Below are 24,255 nucleotides of genomic sequence, written 5' to 3'. Positions count from 1 at the left end.
ATCCTTCAGTAGACGTTAAAAGTACAATGGTCCATCCTCTGTCAACCCCTGACCACACCTATTCCTCTCACCAGGATTTGCAGGGAATCGCTTCTTTGGTGGCTCCATTCCAGAGACCTCCGAGAAGGCCGCCCCTTTGTTATACCCCCTCCCCAAGTCACGGTGACCACGGACACTTCTCTCCTCGGGTGGGGGGGGAATTGCATGGGCAGATCCGTCCAAGGCATATGGACTTTCACAGAGACTCACTGCATATCAACGTCCTGGAGATGAGGGTGGTGCTTCTAGCGTTACAAGCTCTCCATCCCCTTCTCCCTCCAGGAACTATTGCACTTCAAACAGACAACATGGCGGTAGTCTGGTACATAAACAAACAGGGGGGAACCAGATCCTATCCACTTTGCAGGGAGGCAATGAGAGTATGGGAATGGGCGATATCCACCAACCACTTTCTTATAGCAACGCACATACCGGGTCGGTCAAACATCTTAGCGGACAGGTTGAGTCGGACGATCCTCTCACCTTATGAGTGGTCTCTGAACCCTGCTGTAGCGAAACAAATCTTTCTCCAATGGGGTCAACCTTGCTGCGATCTCTTTGCCTCGCCTTCGAACACAAAGTGCAGCGAATTCTTCGCTCTGATTCCCCCACCAGGGGAAACCCCCAGAGACGCTCTAGTTCATGCTTGGCCATCCGGTCTTCTGTATGCTTATCCTCCTCCTCCCTTGATGACAAAAGTCTTGCAGAAAGCTCGTCGGTTGGGGAGTCTTGGTCCGACGTCGGTTGCAGTCGCCTCATCCCTGACGTCAGTGCACCAGGCGTACATATATTGCAACCAACGCCATTTTCTTCAGTCTTTCTTGCCGTGCGGTGCTCGAAGCAGAAGCCGTTCGCAAGTGCCGGTCGGCCGACTCCTGAGATTTTCGAATTCGAATTTCAGACCGAAGTCTTCTATAAAGCTAAGTACCCCGTTGGGGAAACTTTTCTTGCCTCAGACCGATGTCAGAAAAAGTTAACAACTGCATTTCTTGTGGGAAGCAAATACCTCATAAGGATTTTCATTCTTATTGCATACCTTGCCTAGGGCCCTGATCACGACGTCACTTCTTGTCGTTTTTGTGCTAGATTTAATAAACGTACTATTAAAAGACGATTTGATTTCGCACGACACTTTTTTTGGCAGAAAATTTAATTATAACATGCCATCGGAGCTTCCGACTACCGGCGTGCACAAAAAGCGCAGGGATAAGGATCGACAGCCCAGGCCTAAGCCCGATTCCGAGGCCTCGGTTGATCCGGTCTCCGGTTATCAGTGAGGCTCCGACGCAGCCTCTGGCTACCGCAGTTCAAGAAACCGAGACTGCTACAGATATTTTGACGGAATGTACTAGGCCGACGCAGCCTTTTACTTCAGGCCCTCCCGACGATTTACCTTCCAAGGACGTCGGTGCTTCTGAAATGCCATCGGTTTCAGAAGGTGTTTTCAGACTGACGACTCTTTCAGTCACAACGTTTTCCAAGTCGAAGACTCCTTCCAAACCGAAAAAGGCTTCACGTCAGTCTCCTGTTCAAGGCCCTATGCCTAAGAAACAGATGCTCAAGATGGCTGAAGATTTGATTTCTCTTATCAGGGGGTCTCAACCTCCTCCTGACAAAAGGCCTAGACTACAGGAAGAATCTGCTTCCTCTGAACAACTGTCTATTTCTTCGGATTCCTCTGAGGACCAAGACTATTCCTTCTCTCCTTATGAAGATTCTGATGCTGAGGACTCTATTCCCTCAGCTTCCCCTCCAGAAGATTACTCTTTTGGGGAAACTTTACACACTATGAGGGAACATTTTCACTGGGAAGGTCAGGATTACTCTGATTCCAAGAAAAGGCTCAGAGAGTTTCTTTTACTCCCCCAACACAGACCTCTAGCCATACCTCCTGTTTTGGACATTGTGGATGATGTCTATTTAGTATCCAGTTTCAACCCTGACTCTCTGCCTCCTGCTCCGGTCAAGCCTGACAGATACTACAGAGTACCTGATTCCCACAAATTTCTTTACAAAAGCCCAGTAGCTGACCCAGAGACTATCTCCCAGGGTCCCAAGGGGGGGGGGGGCTAAGGTTTCCATGGCTAAAAATCCAGTACCTTCTGAAAGGGATTCAAGAGCACTAGACAGATGGGGGAAAAAGGTTTATACCTCAGCCACTTTAGCTATGAGAGCTCTAAATTGTCAATTTCATATGCTTAAGTATCAGCAATTTCTGATCTCCCAGTTAAAACAAAAGATAACCACCCTCCCTCAACAATCTGAATTGAAAGAAGTACAGGATTTGTTGCACGCCACCGAGCAGGTAGGCAAACATACCTTGCAATGTGGGTTTGATTCTTAGAGCAGCTGTCACTGGATCAGTTATACGTAGGCATGCCTGGTTAAAGGAACAAAGTCTGCCTGATCATGTTAAAGCAAAACTATTAGATGCTCCCTTACAGCAGGATGTTCTTTTTGGTGTTAAAGCAGAAGAAGTTTTAAAGAAAATGGAAGATAAGGCAAAATCAATGCAGACAGTCAAAGATTTCCTACAAGTACAACCCCCTCACTTCAGCAGAAACTGGCCAACAAAAAATTGGTCCTTTCCAGCCACTGACAGGCCTCAGAGGGGTAAATACAAGCGCCCAAGGGGCAGAGGACAACCACAAGCTCAATATAAACCTCGCCAATGGGGCACTCCAACCCAGAAGTGAGGAGAAGACAGGTCTCAACCCACCAGAAGGCAAACTCAATGACTTGCACCTCAACTGGCCAAACAAAGCTCTTTTGTCAGCCCCCCTGGGGGGAAAGCTAGCACTATTTGCAGACAACTGGCACATAGTCACAAAGGACAAATGGGTACTAGACATAATTTTACGAGGATACAGATTCCACTTTCACACCTTGCCAATAAAAAGAGGAATGCCAAACCTGCCACAAAATCAAAGGGCAGAGGCTCAAAAACAAATTACAGCTTTCATGGCCATGAGAGCCATTCAAAGGGTACCAACTCAAGAGCAAGGCCAAGGATTTTACTCAAGACTCTTCCTAGTATCCAGAAAAGAAAATGCTTGGAGACCAATTCTGGACCTTTCAATTCTAAACACTTACTTACAAGTTCCCAAATTCAAGATGCTAACACTACAGCAGCTACTTCCCATGTTGGGCAAGGAAGCATGGCTGGTAACGTTGGACCTCAAGGAGGCATACCTGCATGTCCCTATCAGACAAAGTTGCAGAAGATACCTCTGTTTCATTGCCGGTTCAACCCATTATCAATTCTCTGCACTGCCCTTTGGCTTATCTACTGCGCCCAGAGTATTCACAAAATGCCTGGCACCAGTAATTGCATACTGCAGACAAAGAGGAATTCAAATATATCCATACCTGGATGACTGCCTCATTCAAGCAGAAAGAAAAGACATTCTCTTACAACATCTGGCTTTTGTGAAGCATCTACTGAATTGTCTGGGGTACACAGTAAACGAAAAGACGTCAAAACTAGTACCCTCACAAAAAATGACATTCCTGGGTGCCAGCTTGGACACAACGGCCCAGAAGGCTTATCTTACACCAGACAAGCAATTACAACTGACTCAATATTTCAAAACAATGGCAACAAAGACCCAATTAACTGCAAGAAAAATTCTGCAGGCTTTGGGCTTCATGGCATCTTGCATTCTGATAATACCATTTGCAAAACTGCATATGAGGAAATTACAGTGGTACCTAAAAAGCGTATGGTCTCAACACAGCCACAGCTTGGACACAGTGATATCTCTCATTCCCTCCCTTCAACAGGAATTTCTATGGTGGGCACAGGCATGTCACCTCAACAAGGGTCAGCCTTTCACCTTGCCCCCACCCAGGCAAATAATCACAACAGATGCTTCAGACTATGCCTGGGGGGCACACATGGCAGGGCAATGCATTCAAGGCCTATGGACTGCAGAACAAAGAAAACTGCACATAAACCAAAAGGAGATGCTAGCTGTACAGAAAGCTGTGACGGCCTTCAAGGATCTTCTACAGCCTGGACAACTTGCAATAAAGACGGACAACACCACAGTAATGTGGTACATAAACAAACAAGGGGGCACACATTCCTACCCTCTTTGCAGGCAAGCAATAATCTTATGGAACACAGCTCTGGCCTACCAAGTCCAGTTACAAGCTCAATTCCTGCCAGGACAGAAAAACACATTGGCAGACGACCAAAGCAGAAGCATCAAAGATCCCCACGAGTGGAAGCTAGACCCACAAATATTTACAATGATAACTCAAAGATGGGGCCTACCAAATATAGACCTGTTTGCCAGTCCTCAATACTACCAGCTGACAAAATTTTGTACAAGGACATTCCACCATCAAGCTTGGAAAGTGGACGCTCTCTCCTTCAGTTGGAAAAACCTGACAGTATATGCCTTTCCTCCATTACCTCTTCTCACAAAGGTTCTTTTGAAGGTCAAAAAGGAGAAACCTCGAATGAGTCTCATAGCCCCAGACTGGCCACGCCAGCACTGGTACCCGCTATTGAAGAATATGTCTCACAGCCACCATGGGTATTGCCTCAAATACCTCATTTGCTCACGCAGCAAGACAAGCAGATTCTACACAGCCAGATAAAAACCTTAAACCTGGCTGCATGGCAAATCAATTAAGCATCCAACCAGCCCCTCTTTCACAAGCAGTGCTGGATGTTATTCTAGAAGCCAGGAGGCCAAGCACCAGGAAGGCTTACTCGGACAAATGGAAAAGGTTTTCTGCTTGGAACCAAGCTAAAGGCCAAGACACAACTCAGCCTCATATGCCTCACATTCTGCAGTATTTAGCTGAGATGTTGCATAAAGGACTTTCCTTCTCCTCAATTAAAATCCATGCTTCAGCTATTTCAGCTCACTACAACACCAATCCACCTTTATTTTCAAATCCCCTCCTAAGGCAGTTCCTCAGAGGGGCGAAAAACATTAGACCACCTAGAAGAGCTCCTACACCAACATGGGACCTCAACTTTGTTCTGGAAAAACTAATGCTACCTCCCTTTGAACCAGCTTTTTCGGTAGACCTTCAGTTCCTATCTTGGAAGACTGCCCTGCTCCTGGCAATAACTTCTGCTAGGAGAGTTTCAGAATTGCAGGCACTTATGGCAGTGGAACCTTTCCTCATTTTTCATCGACAGAGTTTCTCTATGAACTAATCCTTCCTTCATGCCTAAGGTGGTTTCCAGTGTATCTCTAAATCAAACCATCCACCTACACACTTTCTACCCCAATCCCCAGAACAAAGGTGAGAGACTCCTGCATTCCTTGGACATTCACAGGCAGCTTCGTTACTACTTGGATAAAACTAAGGCTTTCAGAAAAACTGACCAGCTCTTTGTTTCCTATGCCACAGCCTCTCAAGGGAAGGCCATATCCAAGCAAACCATTTCTAAATGGATAGGCCATTGCATCCGATTCTGCTATACCCATCATGGGAAACCAGTTCCTCCTACCATTAGATCCCACTCTACCAGGGCAACAGCTACTTCTACAGCCTTTCTCAGGGGGGTTGCTACCAAGGAAATCTTAGAAGCTGCAACTTGGAGTTCAGTGCACACCTTCACCAAACACTATCACTTACCTCTTTATTCTAAGTCCAGGGCAGGCTTCGCCACTGCAGTTCTGCAGGGCCTCATTGCCTCCACTAACCCTCTATGATGCCTCCACCCTACCTTAGCTTTGGGACTCAACCCACGTGTAATGACTGCAGCAGGGTAACACGATGAACATAGTACAGTTTTGTACTTACCATAAATGTAGATGTTCGAGTGTTCACCCTGCTGCAGTCTAGGTTACCCTCCCTCCAACCCCTCTGATTTACTGGCTAAACCTCTGCTATGCCTTACTGATGTATTTGCTTATAGCTGAAGGGATTTTGTGTTTGCACAGTGTTCACACCATTTGGTACTGATTTGGATCACCTTTTTGGGGGCACCTGACATCTGGGGCAAGAAAAACTGAAGAAAATGGCGTCGGTTGCAGTATATGTACCCCTGGCGCACTGACGTCAGGGATGAGGCCACTGCAACTGACGTTTGACCAAGACTTTGGAAATCCGGCCGACTGCGGGACCGCCTGACGACAGGATAACCCAAGTGTAATGACTGCAGCAGGGTGAACACTCGAACATCTACATTTATGGTAGGTACAAAACTGTACTTTCCCTTACCTACGGTCTCATCAAGTACATCCTCCTTGGATGTTGGATCCCAAACCGGATCTAATCTCTCACCCGTTAGGATTGAAGACCCCCAATCTGGACTACCTGAAGCTGTCAGCTTGGTTGATCCAGTTCCCTTGATGGCTAGGACTCCCGGTATATCATCTTCGGTTAAAGCCATCCTGGTGGCCGCCCATAAACCATCCACCAGGAAGATCTATAACAGTAAATGGAAACGTTTCTTGATCTGGGCGGAGCACAGGAACTTAGATCCCCTTTATGGCTCAGATTCCAGCAGTCCTAGACTTTCTTTCACATACCTTTGATCAAGGAGCCAGTGCTGCTACTATTAAAGTTCAGTTGGCAGCTATCTCCCACTACCATGTTGGTAACAACTCAGGGCCGCTAGCATCCTCCAAAATATGCATGGCCTTCTTGAAAGGAACCTTTTTGTTAAGGCCACCCATTAAAGATCCAGTTCCCCCATGGGATCTTACCCTAGTTCTTCAAGCTTTGACTGGGCCCCCCTTTGAGCCCGCGGCTTCAGTCGATTTGAAATATGTATCATGGAAAACGGCTTTTCTGATTGCCATTACTTCTGCGAGAAGAATATCCGAGCTTCATGCTCTTTGCAGTAAACTTCCCTATATCATTTTTCATAAAGACAGGGTCTCCCTCAGGACTAATCCCTCCTTTCTTCCCAAGGTGGCTTCGGAAGTCAACATCAATCAGACCATTAATCTGCCTGTTGTCTTTCCAAATTTCCAAAATAAAGGAGAATACAGACTTCATTGTCTGGATGTTCGCAGACAGTTATGCTTTTACTTAAATAGAACAGCAGATATTCGAAAATCTGACCAACTTTTTGTTTCCTTTGCAAAATCTTGTCTGGGCAATCCATTTACTAAGGTAACCTTAGCTGGATGGATTTCACAGTGCATTCTCCTAGCTTACAAAAGCTCTGGTAGTCCTGAGCCCCTGCGAATATGAGCCCATTCTACCCGATCCATGGCCTCGTCTGCTGCCTTCTGGTCAAAGGTTTCCTTGGATTACATTTGCTCGGCAGCTACTTGGGCTTCCTCTCATACCTTTATTACACACTACGAATTGGATTTGATCTCCAGAGGACGTGCATCATTTGGCTCAGCAGTGCTCCGGAATATCCTTCCATAAGGGCCTCCCAAGTTGTTGTTAGCTGGGGACTCTGTCCCACAGGTTGCAGAGCAAATGAAGTTAACTACTTCAGATAAAGAAGTTATGTACTCACCATAACATTCCATCTGAGTAGGTAACTTAATTTGTCTGCAACCGACCCGCCCTCCATCCCCCGCACCCTTAGTTCGTTATCTAAGAGTCAGGATATGACTTCCTTTCATGGACGTCATTGTAACAGTTTGGAACCACTCCTAGGTTATGGAATTCCTTATTGTCCTTTGGCAAACTCGATCTGAGGGTTAGAGGGAGATAGCAGGGCATTATGGATAGGGGGGAGGAGCTTGGAGCTCGGATCTATTAGCTTGGAAAGCTGCCGGCTCGGATCTGAGTCAGATCCGATACCCACAGGTTGCAGGCAAATGAAGTTACCTACTCAGATGGAACTTTATGGTGAGTACATAACTTCTTTTTTTTGCTGATCCTATAGTACAAATGATAAACTTGTTCCATGATCCCCTTGCCTACTCTCTCTCTCTCTCTGTCACACACACAAACACACACACACAAACATATGTACTTAGGGACAGTGAGTCCTGTAGTCAATAAGTATTTGTGTAAAATGAGCTATATATATATATATATATATATATATATATCGCTCAGTCTAGATGGTGTTTTGCTACTTTTCATATTAAATTTCTATGAATGCATATCATTTGGTCTTGGAGACTTAAAATGAAAAAGAAAACCTTTTCCATGCTTTGTTTTAATTTTGTAAACAAAGTCACTCCCTTGAGACTGCAAATCTTTTCCTCTAGGTATACATCAAAGTAAATCGGCCTACTCAGTGTCTTGCATCTTGTGCAGGTTGGAGTTGATAAAATTTTAGTTTGTTTCCAAATATGCAGACCAGTGTGTTAAACATTGTGTTGTCTGTGCTGATTGGTTTAAAGTAAAATGTTTAGGTTAGCCTTCTGAGATTCTGGAAGGATTACTACAGTTGTCCGTATTACTTTAGTCAATTGCTTGTACAGGAAGTGCATTCCTTTTTTTTTTACTTCTGTCTTTATTTCTTTCTTGAATCTTTCACTTTTCAGCCTTGTCAGTTGCAACCATCTAGCCTGCTAGTCTAGTGAAATATGGAACACCATCCCTCTCCACCTGAGTTTCATTCCTTCAAAACTTCAAATTTATGCTTAAAGAACACCTTTCCATATCCTGTCTGTGTTCCTGCCATACCTCAGATTATCTCTATCTGTATCACTCCAAAACTTACTTTCTCCTATTCTGTTATTTCTTCTTCTATTATTCTAAGCATTTTATCTTTCGACTAATGTACTCACTGTGCCCTCTTCTGTCAAAATAATGTAGACTATCTTAACCGTCTGTCACAGTAGTATAGTCCTATCTTAACCTTCTTGAACTACTCATCCTTTTTTATTTCCCCATCAAATCTTATGCTGTTTTGATTTACTTTTTATCCCCATAACTTATGTATACACAACTATTCTTTATTTATTAGATTTCTAATAATGTTAGCCTTGTGAAATTTTTTTGGTTGTATATTGTAATTGTACTTGAGCTATATTTAATTATCTGTAATTGTACCTAACTGTAGAACTTCTCTTCCCGGGCCTCCGCTGAAAAGGGTTTTGCCAGTCATCCTAGTTGGACTTTCTTGATGGTTCTTCGTGTTTCACTGTTGCAGTCATCACACTTTGGTTATTTGCCTGCAGGTAGCCCTCAGTCAGCTCGAATACCAGAGTCTTAGGATTTCTGCTTCGGATGCTGTCGCTTCATGACATCAGGTCGTCAGGGGTATAAAACAGGTAGCCAACGCCATTACATCAGTCTTTCTTGCCGAGGAGGAGCCCGAAGCAGAAGCAGTTTGCAAGTGCCGGTCGGCCGCTACCTGAAATTTTTGTTTTCGAGTTTGTAATCCTGAAGTCTTTTAAAGCTAAGTACCCCATTGGAGATCCTTTTTTCTTGCTCTAACCGATGTCTGAAAAAGTTAACAATTGTCTTGCCTGTGGAAAACAAATACCTCACAGAGATTTTCATTCTTACTGCGTCACCTGTTTAGGCTCAGTCCCCAACGTACCTTGCTGTTGGTTTTATGCCTTGTTTAACTCCCAAATCATTCGTCGTCGGGCTCTCCTTGTTGCTAAATTCTTTCGCTCTCGATCTTCGTATTCCAAAATGGCTTCGATAAGCCATCCGACTACCGGTCTTCCGAAAAAACGTAAAGATAAAGAGGCCGCATAGGTCTAAAGCTGCCGACGATGCTTCCGTTAAGCTAGTCGCCAGTCCGCCAGTACTCAGGGAGGTACCTTTGCAGCCCCTGATGCCCGCATCTACAGATTCACAGGCCTCTACTGAGACCAATTCGGAGTCCGGTATGCCGCGAGATGCTTCTTCAACTGTGGAACCTGCGGATGTCTCTACCTTGGATGGGTCTGGAGCCACTGTGCAGGCACCGGCTTCTGAGGGTGTATTCCGACCTACCAATGTTCGAATTAAACTGACAACTTCGTTTTTAGCTAAAACTACCAAGTTTCTGAGGCCCAGAGTACGCACTACGCCTAGGAAACCAACGACCAAAGTGCATGCTCAGGCTCCCATGCCAGAAAAACAAATGGGTGAAGACCTTATTACCCTAATTAGGGGAAGTCAGCCTGCCTTTGCTAAGAGACAAAGAATTGTGTTTCATTCTGATTCTACAGACCAGGAGTCTGATGACTCTCACTCTTCTGATTATCAGGACATGCCCTTATCAACTTATGAGGATTCAAATGCAGAGGAATCCATCCCCTCTGTCTCCCCTCCAGAGGATTTTTCTTTTGGTGAAACCTTGCATACTTTAAGAAAGCATTTCTGCTGGGAAATGCAAGGACTACCCTCAGTCCAAAAAGAGACTCAGAGAATTTTTAGAGTTGCCTCACCACAGGCCTCTAGCTATACCCCCTGTCCTAGATGTTGTCGATGTTTTTATGGAATCCAGTCTTACTCCAGATGCTTTACCCCCAGCCCCTAGGAAACCTGACAGGTACTACAGAGTACCTGATTCCCACAAATTTCTCTTCAAGAATCCCACTGCGGATCCAGAGACCATTTCCCAGGGACCTAAAGGTATTAAGGCTACTACAGCCAAAAATCCTACCCCTTCAGACAGAGATTCCAGAGCTTTAGGCAGATGGGGTAACATGGGTCGAGATAGGTGTTCAGTGTTATTGCCGAACTACAAACCTCTCCCCGATCTCGACCCATGTTAAAACCCGTTCCTAAGTTGGCTTTTGGTGTTCGATATTACCATTTTTGAATTTCCGTGTTCGACAACAGTACGGTCGAGGGAGTTCGCTTCGAAAATCTAATAGTAAACTTATATTATATGTGGGTGTGTGTGTGTGTGTGTGTGTGTGTGTAGATTCACTTTGGAACATCAAAATACCATAAGCTTGAAATTCAAAACATTGAGAACAAAATCTTGAAAGTTCATTATGCTGAAAGTTCACAATGTTGAATGTCGAATCAGCTGTGTAAGCACTGTTATGATGTGCAAATTGGTTGCTTTGGCTTTCAGATGTGTTATGTTGCAGTGTAGTAAATAAGAAGGGAACATGACTGAGATTACCTGTGAAACTCTATGTATCGGAGAGATGTATAGTAATGTGTAGTGTTTTCGTAGTGAAGTAGTGTTTCTAAGAGAAGGTCGAGGATAGTTTTTTTTTACAATTTAAACAGGCAGCCATAAAGTGTGGAATGGTATGTTTGCCATTTTGCTCTGTGTAGTGCGCTCTTGGAATTGATATATTTAAGTAGTAGGTAGTGTTGGGTGTGCAGGGGGGCTTGACCCCCCCCCCCCCGCTTATATTTGGAGTAGTTTAATATAGTTTGTTGTTTATTTGTTTCTTTATGTTGTGGTGGAATATAGTAAATGTTGGTTTTCTATGTTTTTTTCATTGTTATGGGAATCAATATTTTCAGGTTTTGGTGTATTGAACTTTCAAGATTTTGATGTCAAGGTTTTGAATTTCAAGCTTATGGTATTTCGATGTTCCAAAGTGAATCCATGTATGTATGTTTTATTTTTGATTTTAGTTATATTTTGTCTTTGAAGACATCCTGTACTTCATCTGTTACTTCCCAATAAATAAAGCATTACTTTTAACCACATTTGCTGTCAAATCAAATTTTTTTAAATGTATGGTAAAATAATAATTTAAAAAAAACAGATAAACACATGCATCAGTGAAGTGGAGTGAAGCTGTCTGACGGATAATAATAAGGCACAGATATGGTTTGATGTTTTATTTTAAAAAAATCTTCCCAAGTAAGGGAGAGAGCATAAAAAAAAAAAAAAAACTCCAGGCAGCATCCCTTCATAAATAAGAAACACAATCTTTAGCTGTAGATGCTGCTTACAAGTGGCATTAGAGATCTTTTTGAAGTATGTAGTTTGCTTTGTGTATAGTAATAATATCAAAACAGGAGGTAATAGTTTATGTAATGAGGCATTGGAGGCATATGTAGCTTTTGGAAAGTGAGCTGTAATGACCAGTACCATGGGAATGAGTTTAGTAAGTTATTTGTGTATTTCCTTGTACTGTCCATGGTGTGCCTGGCATATGCATTTTTTCCTTGTACTTTGTTCCTTTGAACTTAAGCAGTGAAACAAGAGAAAAACAAACATTTCTTGTATTTTTAGTGGAAAAGGAAGTCCAGCCTTTAGTCCTTCACACCCTCTGTTACCGCTTAGACAAAAGCAACAGAAGGCACTGCAAGGTGAGGACAGTTCAGGTAAGTTAAACTTTTAAAAATTAAGTTTTACATTATATCTGCTTTATATTTGTCATACAATTTGAAGAAATATGCATAAGTCTAACTGTTTTCTGTATTAATGTTTACTCTTTTGCTTTGTGTCTGTATAGGAATTTGTTTTGGATTTAGCTTGCATTAGATGGAGATTTCACATTTTGAATGTTTTAACACCTTAGCCTGCTAATACAAGGTAGAGCAGTGGCAATTTTTACAACAAAATGAGAGTTATAAGACTGCATTTTACTGTAACCAAAGACATGAGTGTTGTCTCCCTCTTCCATGTGACACTTCTTGATGTCCCAAAACCAGATTAGAAACAAGGTGACATGCAGTCCAGGAGTGGTGGTGGTTTTTGACTTAAGTACTCACCTGATCTAAAATGCACCCGCTGCATGCACAGCCTGGAAATTTAAGAATGTAACATACTGAGATGTGATAAAAGCAGAATAAAACAAAAGTTAAAGCTGAAAAAGGATAAAAAAAAGTATGTACAATATTAGAGTATACCAAAATGTCACTTAGAGAAAGTAATGTGAAAATGTATGCAGTGACGAAGTAACTATGGTACTAGGAAATATTTGAAATTGCCTAGGTATGAAGAATAGACTAAGATGGCATTTAGAGTTCGTTGGTGCATACTATGTTGCTGTAAATGAACCAAGTTTATGTCCGGATAAAAACATCACATCTGTCCAGCTCAGTGGCATAATAACCAGAATAAAAAATAAGCAGCTAAAACACCTTCACTTTGGTTCTTCATGTGATTCAGAAGTGCATTTATTAAAACTGTGCTGTGTGTGTGTGTGTGTGTGTGTGTGTGTGTGTGTGTGTGTGTGTGTGTGTGTATATGTATATATATATATATATATATATATATATATATATATATATATATATATATATATATATATATATATAATGTTGTATATCAGTAACTACAGTATATTCATTACATATTATATTATACATTGTATAACCATTGCATGTAGTTTAATATTTTATTCGACTGATTTACATTTGGCAGTATTTTGAGGTTCTAGACAGAAATCATCTCCCCAGTACATCAGCGATGTGGCTGATGTAATTAAATTGGGTCATAATAGAAGTTTCATGATAGTTTGAAAGTTTATGTACTATAATTAGAAATGTTCAGTATTAAAACTGTACATGTGAAATAGGAGAAAAATCAATGACTTGACCATTTTAACACTTTGCAAAATCTTGTATATGTTATCTATTCTCCTGTCTCTCTGCATCATTACTACATTTGTGGTGCAGTTTTGGTTGCTGAAAAAGCACTGTCCTTTTGCTGATGTTAAGTATTCTTGAAGTGCAAATAAATTGCTTATGATACAATATGCATCCTGTTTTACAATTCCTATATATTTAGATACCTGTATGTGGTACTGGGATTTATTCCAGCAAAACATACTGTCCCATAAAGCATTTAATACCGAATTCCTGAGGCACAATACCTTTGCTTTGTTTTGTCATCCACTAGTTTCACTTGATGTCCTGACTGAGATCACTGTTGCAATGTTCCAAACAGATGGGTTTTCACTGCTGACTTCCAGCTGGGGTACCAAATCTTAATCTTTCCTGGATTGTATTTTCAATGTATGACCTCAGCTTGCAAATGTAATAGTGCATACATGGACATATGAGCATAGATCCTCAGACTATCTCACCTCAAGCCTGAACACAGGTCTTGCACCTATCGGACTGATCTTTGTGTGTTCATTGGTATCATAGCTACTAAAGAAAAACAGATAAGTGCCCCATTGGAAAACCTTCCTGTACATGTATAAATTGTTTTGTCATGTCTGAGTTGGTCATCAGCTAGGAGGGGTGATGTGAGTGCAGTGCACAAATTTCCTACAAAGATCTCCATACCCAGTGACCATTCTGCCTTGGCATGAACACAACTGCAAGGCTTTTTGCATTTACTAATCCTTTGTGCCTTTGCAATTCCATTTATTTTTGTTCAATACCTTCTTAGAGACCCAGTATCTTAAGTGTTTGGCCTGCTCCAAGATGGTGGATTCCTCCTCCCCAGACATACCTCCATCCCACAAGAAAAAAATCAAGAGGCCTAGGCCTGACACTGTCTGCTGAGCCTGATTCTAATGCACCACTGAGATTATAGAATCAGTGTTATATCCAACTGTACCTCTGATGCTCACTACCTAGACCTTACCGGAGGCCGGTATGGCATTGGAGAGCCATATGACTGAAGAGACCTATTCTGTTAGAAGAGGGACTGTGATTTATCATTTCAGGGATGCTAGAAGATTTTCTGCAAATCTTAGTAAAGAGAATACCAGAACGTTAATTGTGGTACGTCAGGGGTCTTAACCACCCTGCTTGGTTCAATTGGGTGTCTTACCTAAGAAAAAGTGACAAAAGACAAAAAATATGTTCCTTCACCCCCTCCATCTAGAGAGGAGTGTTTGAACTTCTCTCAAAGTCTACTCAAGGCCACTAAGACCTTGAAACCATCTTCTTTAACTGCTTCCCCACTCCCTGCTACCCCTTAGACAATTTCTGTTGATTCATTTTCCTCTGAAGAGGAGGATCACTTTGACGCTGACCATTCTCTGGCTTACTCTTTTGCAATCCCCTCCCCTGGTCAAGTCCCTTCAGTTGATGAAGACTTTAATCCTGATTCCCCTGTGGAAGAGGCTTCTTTTGGGAAGACTATTTTAAACTTGATGAAATATTTTGAGTGACCTTTCAGAAGTCCAGAACAGATACTACAATCACTTTGAAGTGGTCACTCCTGCCTTTCACCTTTTCCCTCCAGTTCTGGAGGCCTTTTATGATGTCTTCTGGTATACCTCTGCATCTCGTGATTCACAGCCCCCTGCTCCCAAAAGACCAGACAAGTTCTTCAAAGTTCCAGATTAACTTAAATTCGTGTGTGAGAATCTGTGCAGACACATCTGTAGTCTCTGTCTCCTCAGACAAACCTTCTAAATTGCCCCCAACACAAGAGGACAGTAGGCTACAAATAGGTGTATAAAAGTCTGTACTTTCTCTACTCTGGCTTTCAAGATCATTATCCACCAAACTAGATGACCAAATATTTCTTGTCTATCCTCAACACTTTGAACATTGTAATGGTAGATTCCCATAGCTCAGAGTCCAAATAACAAGTTTTGTCCCTGGCTGATCAGCCCGTTCAGGTGGTCAGACAAAGTATAAAGTGTAGTTATAATGCTGTAATGGCCTCTTCTAGAACAGCTGATAGTGGTACTGTCATCTGCAGGTATGCATTGTTATGCAACTGACCTATGCCAGAGGATTTCAAATCCAAATTCATTGATTCAACTTTAGACAAGAATCTTTTGTTCTGCCCTCAGGCAGCCAATTTATTTAAAGCCTTCCAGGAACAAGTCAAAACTATGAAAGACTGCAGACAGGTTCTGCTTAGCTATGTACCTAGATACTAGAGGAACTCCCCAGCCAAGCCCACTTCTTTCATTAGAAGGAATCCAAAACACTTTAAAAACACAATAGGGTACCCAGGAAGAAATTCCCATAGAAACCTCAGAGGGACTCCAGATCTGGGAAATCTCCCTTCTCAGAGAAGTCACTGTGACTATCTGCCAAGCACTCATAAGTCCAGCCCTTCCCCTCTCCAGAAGACGAACTCAGTCCATTTTAGATTGCGAAAAGATTACCATAGACCATTGGGTGCTTTCTTTATTATAACAAAAGGTTATGCCATGTCTTGGAAGGAACTCCATCCTTTGAAAGGTATCCCTCCTCCTCCCACAACCAACAACAGCTTCTTTCACCTATCTTACAGAAACTACAGCCCAAGACACAACAGAAGCAGTGTCTGCCAAATTTGTAGAAAGGGGTTTGTACTGCAAGACTCTTCCTAGATCCAAGAAAGGACAATGAAGTCCCATACTGGAACTGTCCTTGCTAAAAAAAACTTCCTAAAGGTGCCAGCTTTCAAAATTCTCACCCTACAGACCCTGTTGCCTCTTAATATTCAACAGGCACACCTATGCTGTCTAGATCTAAAGGATGTGTATCTACAGTGGATATAAAAAGTGTACACACCCCTGTTAAAATGCCAGGTTTTTGTGATATAAAACATTAAGACCACAGTAAATCATTTCAAAACTTTTCCCACCTTTAATGTGACCTATAACCTGTACAATTCAATTGACAAACAAACAAATCTGTTAGGGAAAAAAATATAAAAAACGTACAGTAAGCTGGTTGCATAAGTGTGCACACCCTTAAACTAATACTCAGTTGAAGCACCTTTTGATTTAATTACAGCATTCAGTCTATCAGCATGGCACATCTTGATTTGGCAGTATGCGCGCATGGTTCCTTGCAAAAGTGCTCCAAATCTGTCAGATTGCGAGGGCATCTCTTGTGCACAGCCCTCTTCAGGTCACCCCACAGATTATCAAAAGGTGCTTCAACAAAGTATTAGTTTAAGAGTTTGCACACTTATGCAGCAATATATGTATATGTATATATATATATATATATATATATATATATATATATATATATATATATATATACATATATGTTTTTTTGTTTTTTATATTTTTCTGTTGTCTAATTTTTTTTTATATCACAAAAACCTGGCATTTTAACGGGTGTGTACACTTTTTATATCCACTGTACATATTCACCTTTATTGCAGAAAATTCCACAAATTCTACACTGGCTTGTCTCACTTTCAGTTTACTGCTCAGTGTCAAGAGCATTCAGAAAATGTGTAGTACCACTGATAGCCTTCTGCCAAACTCAGGGATTCAGATTTTCCCTTACTTAGACCATCTCTGGATCCATGCTACTTTGCCGCAGACCTTAGTGCAACACTTCCAGTTCACCTTCTACCTACCTTACAGAAAGTGTTCACCATCAACTACAAAAACTCCTTTCTTCAGCCCACACAGGACCTAGTGCTCTTGGGTAGCATATTGGACATCAAGAAAGATGCAGGTGTACCTGCCTGAGGACATGGTGCAGAGACTTAACAGCTTACTTCCACTCCATCTCCTAAAGCAACACATGCTCAGACAGGGAACTTTTAAGGATTCTGAGTTTCATGGCAGCAACCAACCCATTGCTCCTTCTAGCCAGAGTGCATATGAGGAAAATATAATGGTAAATGAAAACAGTATGGTCCCAACACACTCATCATCTAGACAGAGATCCTCCTCATAACTTGTCTCAAAAAGGAGATTTCATGATAGGTGGACCAGGTGAATCTCAGTCCACGGCTTCTTTTCAAACCACAGACTTCAGCTTAATAGGAGAACATAGATGCCTTGGATAAGGCCTGGAGGGCCTGGGCAGGTGTCCACAGAGTCCCAGGGGCAGGTGGCAGTCCAGACTCAAGGAGCACATTGACCTAAAAGAGATCCCTTCATCCATGCACTTCAGGTTTTCTTACACATCTGGAAACCAGGCCCTCTTTGAGTATTCACAGACAACACCAATGTCATGTGGTACATAAACAAGCAAAGAGGGACCAGATCATACCAGTTATGCAGACTAGATCCAATTGCTTAGGAGCTAGCTACCCAGAGGAACATCCCATCACAGGAGCCCGTTCTAGCAGACTCACTAAGCAGGTTCATCGAGGACCCTCACAAATGAAGCATAAACAGGCAGGTCTTCCAGGACTTTCTAAATAGGTAAGGAACACTTGAGATAGGTTAATTTGTCTCAGAGTGGAACAGACACCTTCCCTTATTTTACACCAGGACTCCTTGCCCCTCAGACTGGAAAACAGTTGCATTCTCCTTTCAGTGAACAGGGAAGTTTCTTTATGCTTTCCCTTCACTCCCATTGATTCTGAAGGTATTACTAATGGTCCAGAAAGAAAAAAACAAGAATGTTACTTGCGACTCACTTTTGGCCAAGACAGTATTTTATTCCCTGTTCTCTTTCATCCAGCTAGGGGCAATCACCACAAACTCATCACACAACAGTGGGGATCACTTCTTCTGAACTTGTCATCCCTAAATCTAAGCTTATGGATGATAGGCTCTGATCCCTTTCAGGCAGCAAATTTCAGCGGGCGTACCTCGGGTTCTTCAGGAAGCATAGGGACCCACCACCAGAAACCCTGCAATAGCCAAATGGAAGAGATTTTCCTTCTGGTATAATTGTAGCAGTCAGGGTTCCATGAAATCAGAGGTTCTTCTTTTCCTGACGTACTTGCATTAACTTGTGAATACAGGTCTGCCATCTGTCATACTCTTCCATCAAAGCCCTCTTCCCTCAGCCTACCTGTTATGTCCAGGCCTGAGGTCAAGCAATTCCTAAAAGGGAAACTGCACTTAAGACTCTCCCAAGGAAGCCCATACCCCATCCTTGGAATCTCATCTTCATACTGGAATTGCTCACTCTGCCACCATTTGAGCCAGCAACTTCACCAAATCTCAAATTATGCACCTGGAAAACTAACTTGATAGTAGCTCTGACTTCTCTAGGAGAGTCTCAGAACTTCAGGCACATATGGCTGGCTGTTCCATACTTTCTTATTTTTCACAGTGATAGGGTGTGAGGATTAATCCCTCCTTCATGCCTAACTCATTAACACATGTGAGGTGTGGAATGTCACACCACTGCAGCCTACGTACATCCTTGCATTCCTGAGCATTTGCTGAAAAATTAAAAGCATAAGATAAAACGCATGTAAATATTTGGTGAACAGTAAAGGGTATTAAAACTGTACATATGTTAGCAGTAGGACGTATTCTTTACAGTGATAACATTAAGTGCATTCATAGTGTTTCCATAATTCTGTGTTATATATTTTAATGCACAAAACTCGGAATTATATTTTTACTAAGCTTTCATAAAGAAATTGTCATAACTTGGAAACAGTACAGCATAGACATGTATTATTAGAACACTTTTGTTAACCACACAATAGCTTTCACATCAGAGCAAGAAATTTCTCTGTTAAACTGCATGTTTAGTGAAGTATTTACAGAAATATGAAAATGTATGCTCAGTTGTATAATTAACAATATAAATAACACTGAATACCTCTCAAAATGTACAACTTAACAGTGCAACTATACAAGACAGCTTTCTTCAGCAACATCTAAGGTTTCACCTGATCCCGTGCAGTAGATTGTAAGGTTTTTGGGGTATTAAGTACATATGTAAATATTTCTTATTTTCATAATTGCTAACAAAGAACTAGTAATATCTCCAGTATAGTGTGAATGTAAATGGAGCGTGTCCCACCATTAACATTTCACACCTCCCCCCTCAAGAAGCTGTCTCTCTCTCAGTTATGAAAATATGAATATAAGTTTGAAAATGTGAACAATAAGTGGCAAATTGATTAATTTCTGTACTACAGGACATCCCAGATAAACAATCTTATTTTCACTTTGTTAATAATTCCTTCCCCTTTCTAATGCTACATGTTATTAGCTGGTAGGTCACTTAAAGAAGACAGACCTAAAAAAAATCTAGATGCAATAAGGAGCTGTGCGTGTTCACTGGAATATACAAAAAAATGTTTATGGCTTGAATGAGCTAATGTGGTCCCTCAACCAGGTCATCAACCTGCCTATTTTCTTTCACAACCCACAGAAAAGGGGGGAAGACTCTTGAACCCTTTAGATGTACACAATCAGCTGAGATTTAATTTGACTAAAACTAAATCTATTCCTAAGTCAGACCAACTGTTTGTCCCCTATATGGACACCAAACTGGGGCATCTAGTGTCTAAAGATACCATTACAAGCTTAATCTCTAAGTCCATCTACTTTTGTTACTCATACCATGGCAAATCCTTGCCCACCTGCCCTTGAGCTCACTCTACCAGGGCAGTGGCATCCTCAGAGGGCCATCTACAAAGGGGTTGATGCCAGGACACTTCTGGAAGCTGCCATCTGGTATTCTGTACACACTTTGAAATTAACACAAGTGTTCTAACATTACAGAATCAATGCCTTTTTTGAGATTCAGAGCTAACTTTGCTAGGTCTGTTCTCCCTGAACTCTTCGACAGTTCTTCTCTCCATTAACCGTCCTCCCTTCTGTTCCCTTGAGCTCTGTGAATTGACCATCTTTTTGGAATACTGCACAATGATCTCAGTCAGAACATGGTACAGTTGTGTAAGAACTTACCATAACAGTAAATGTCTTACTGATCATTATTGCAGTGTTACTTTCCACTTTTCTTCTCCCTCTGGATGCCATCTCTTTCTCTCTCACTGCTATGTCTGCAAGACTATGGGACCGAGGGAGCTCCCCTCTTACCATACCAGTCTGTCTCAGAGGTCTTTAGGTTGCTGGCTTGGAGGTAGTCTGAGGATCTGTGCTCATACGCCTGCGTGTGTACCTCTACACTTGTGAGATTGTGGTCATACATCTGACATACAGTCCAGGGAAGGTTATGATTTGGTAACCCGGATGGATATCAGTGGTAAAAACCCATCTGTTTGGTATACTGCAACAGTGATCAGTAGGACATCTACTGATATGGTAACTTCTTACACAAATGTACGTTTACTTCCACAAAACCAGTTATATTTATTTTGTTGGTCTGATATTAGTTTATAGTTGTACTAGATTTTCTGTTGTGCCAACATGTAATGGTGTCTAATGCTTCTGTATCTCAAAGTGTGATAGAATATTTGTTAAGAACTGTGTAAATATGTTGTTGGCCTGCATGAATAGTTCATTTCTGATGTCCATGACATCATTGTTTGTGTGCTTTTGGTAGACAAATTCTCCCAAAAGACAACCACTTGCAATGCCTCTTTTGCTTGTGGAAGAATAACAATATCTCCTACTGTGAGCACAGTTCTACTTTTAGCAGTAAATACTCCATCAGCAGGTTTAAAACTTGAAGGCTATCCTTGAGGATGAAAAGTTGTTACTGCTGGCTCAAGGGATACCTTTCACCTCAGGTGAAAGGGATTTGCTTTTAGCATGAGCAAAGCATGTCTTAAGAAATAATAAAAAAAAAAAAAAAAATAAGGTTAGAAAAAAATGTAAAAAGCAGAGAGATGCAGTAAGGATTCTATGAGCGGAAAGCACAACACCTTGGTGATCACATCTTTCCCACTGTAGCTGTGGGCCTTGGTGATCCCATCTTTCCCACTGTAGCTGTGGGCATCAGATCCAGAGAGAAATTGGATTGTCTGGTCCCAGCATCCTTCCACTTGTTTCTACTGCTTTCAAGTCTTGAATCCTTTGGAGGCAGATAGTAGGAGATTAACTCAAACTACTGACCAGTCCTGCAGTCAGTCTAGGTGAGACCTTCATGTCGGGATGCTCCCAGCACATTGCAGTTTTCCTGGTACAGAAAGTCCAAAGCACCATCCAACCTCTGCTTTGTCTGACTTCCTTCTTTGTTGACAGAATGAATCATCTGCTCTTACTGTTAGAGGGTGACAGAATGCTGTGTTAGATAAGTAGTGAATAGAAAGGTATTAAAATAGTTACTTTGACATGCGTCTGGTGTTGGAACATAATGTTTTTATTGTCAGGATAAATGTTATCTACAGCTGAAGGGGACAACTATGGGGGATATTTTGCCCCAATTTATGTAGCTTTATCTGGAAAATTAGTTAATTTACAGCTCTATGTACAAGTAGGTATATGTGGCACATGATTATGTGCAGCTGATTAGATGATTGCTGGTTAATCTTGCAAGGGGATAGTAGTTTTTCAATTGATTGTATGTGTTAGTAAAATAATGTTTTTTGTCTGATATGTACAGCTAGATATTTCCTTTTTATAATAGTTTTCTTGGACATAAGAAAACTTGTAGATGGATATATAAACACGAGCTTGTACAGAAGACTGTTCCCTAGAAGTGGTTTCTCAGAGTTGTCATTCTAAACTTGTGACAAATAATATTCATAAATTCTAATATTTACAAGTTCATAGAATTTGTAGTAAGGTTGCCAGTCATCCCCTTGTGAGTGAGGCAGTCACGGTTCAGTATCTTGTGTCCCATTGCCCACATTAACTTCTTCTTTCGGCTTTTCCCGGTTAGGGGTCGCCACAGCGGATCATCTGTCCGCTAATGTTTGGCAGTGGAGTTTTACGGTGTCGAGTTGCCAGCCCGGCGCCCAACCTTCCACAGAAGGCACACACACGCACACACTCACACCTAGGGCCAATTTAGAGTGTCCAATCCACCTACTGCATGTCTTTGGGATGTGGGAGGAAACCGGAGCACCCGGAGGAAACCCACGTGACCACAGGGAGGATATGCAGACTCCGCACAGAAGGCACCCCAGCCGAGAATCGAACCGGAGAACCTCTTGCTGTGAGGTGGCAACTTTAACCGCTGCACCACTGTGGCCGCCCATTGCCCACATTAACTATGAGCGAGAAAAGGAAATGTCCTGGTTTGCCAGTGTTAGCATAAAATAAATGTTAAAAACAGAACGCCTAAACCAGAAAGCCAATTTTTCCCCCGCTTATAGTTAATGCAGGCAAGATTTATTTTGAAGCCTGCACTCTTGTTTTGAAGCTGTATGCTGTGAAAGCACACAGCTTAGCTGTTTATACATTATTTTATTTTTCCCTCTCTATAAAACTACCATTCGTAGACTTTTCGCATATTATCAATATGTAGCCAAATTCACAATAGTGATTGGCTGGACCACAGTGTTGGTGAGTGAGTCTGCAGGCAGAGCACTAGTATCATCTGCGATGTCAAGATCTAGAAAATCAATCCTATCAGCTCATCAAAAAAAATAACTTTTTTATAAGTATAAATTAGTAAGTTTTAACTATCCTGTGATCTTGCTAATTTAAGTTGTTTGTGAGCTGTTTGTAAGTGTTCCGCATTTTGCCCATTTATTCCACATTATGAGATGCAAGTGTTCCAGATTTTTGAGACAAAAGGCCTAGAGCTACGTTTTAAAGATCAGCACACATTACCAAAAATCAGAATGAAAGGCAAAGGAAAATGAGAGACAAAGACCAAAATCGGGGACAATGTAATTCACATAATATGATAATAGAACAGTTTTTTTTTTTCTATCAACATGCATTTCTGACTGATAAGTAGTAGGAAATTGTACCTTGTCTGAGCAGGCATTACTGACCAACTGTAATCCACAGTATTCACTGATTTACTAGGAAATCAAACCGTTTGAAAGAGTCTTGTCAAAAATGTGACAAAATCAGGGACAGTAGAGTGGTATTGTGGTTATTTGCTGTTGTCACGATCAGGATATAGCAGAACTGTTTGCTTCTGCTGATAATCAGGAAAGGATGGGAAAGAGAGAGGGGAGCTAGAGATTTAACTTCCCTGTAATGTACTTTTGCTGACCATCATTTTACGGGGATGGTAGTGTCTTATGGTTAGTAAGAAAATGAGAAAGACAGAGTAAGACACAGAGTGGGAAACAGAAGTAGTAAAAGAGGGGAGGGAAGGAAAGAAAGGCAAAGAATATGAGAGAGTGACAGACACAGAGTATGAGAAAGAGAATAGGTGAAAGATAGTGAGTGTGAAAGTGAGGGAGGGAGAGACAGACTGGGAAAGCAAAAGGTAATATGAAATAAGAGTGGGAGAATGGGAGAGAGTGAGTGAGGAACAAGTAAAGTATGAACAACAAGTTTTGTGTCAAAATGCATTTTCCAAAGATTCAGAAGTATAAAACTGTAATATGTAGCATTACGACTGTAGTCCTCAGTGATTTATTTACAAAAAGGCAACAACAGGTTTTGTATGAGTGTGCATGTAATAAAGAAAAGTAAGTCTTCTTCTTCTTCTTTCAGCTTTTCCCGGTTAAGGGTCGCCACAGCGGATCATCTGTCTGCTCATGATTGGCAGTGGAGTTTTATGGTGTCGAGTTGCCAACCCAGTGCCCAACCTTCCACAGAAGGCACACACATGTATACACTCACACCTAGGGCCAATTTAGAGTATCCAATCCACCTACAACATGTCTTTGGGATGTGGGAGGAAACCGGAGCACCCAGAGGAAGCCCACGTGACCACAGGGAGGACATGCAGACTCCACAGAAAAGGCACCCCAGCCAAGAATCGAACCGGAGGATCTCTTGCTGTGAGGCAGCAACG

General features: G+C 41.8%; 1 protein-coding gene across 10 annotated transcripts in view; it reads left to right on the top strand.

The window, feature by feature from the left end:
• Nucleotides 1-24,255, top strand: part of CAMSAP1 (calmodulin regulated spectrin associated protein 1) — a 1,635,252-nt gene that overhangs the window by 1,175,254 nt on the left and 435,743 nt on the right. For all 10 annotated transcript variants that reach the window (XM_044057912.1, XM_044057905.1, XM_044057911.1 and 7 more), the window contains one exon: nucleotides 12,083-12,174. In XM_044057912.1, the coding sequence (XP_043913847.1) occupies nucleotides 12,083-12,174 (92 nt within the window). The remainder of the gene's footprint in view (nucleotides 1-12,082; nucleotides 12,175-24,255) is intronic.

Source organism: Protopterus annectens, chromosome 16.part0, assembly GCF_019279795.1.
Source record: "Protopterus annectens isolate FY-2018-M chromosome 16.part0, PAN1.0, whole genome shotgun sequence".
NCBI classification, from domain to species: Eukaryota; Metazoa; Chordata; order Ceratodontiformes; family Protopteridae; genus Protopterus; species Protopterus annectens.
This window is presented reverse-complemented; position numbering and strand designations above follow the sequence as displayed.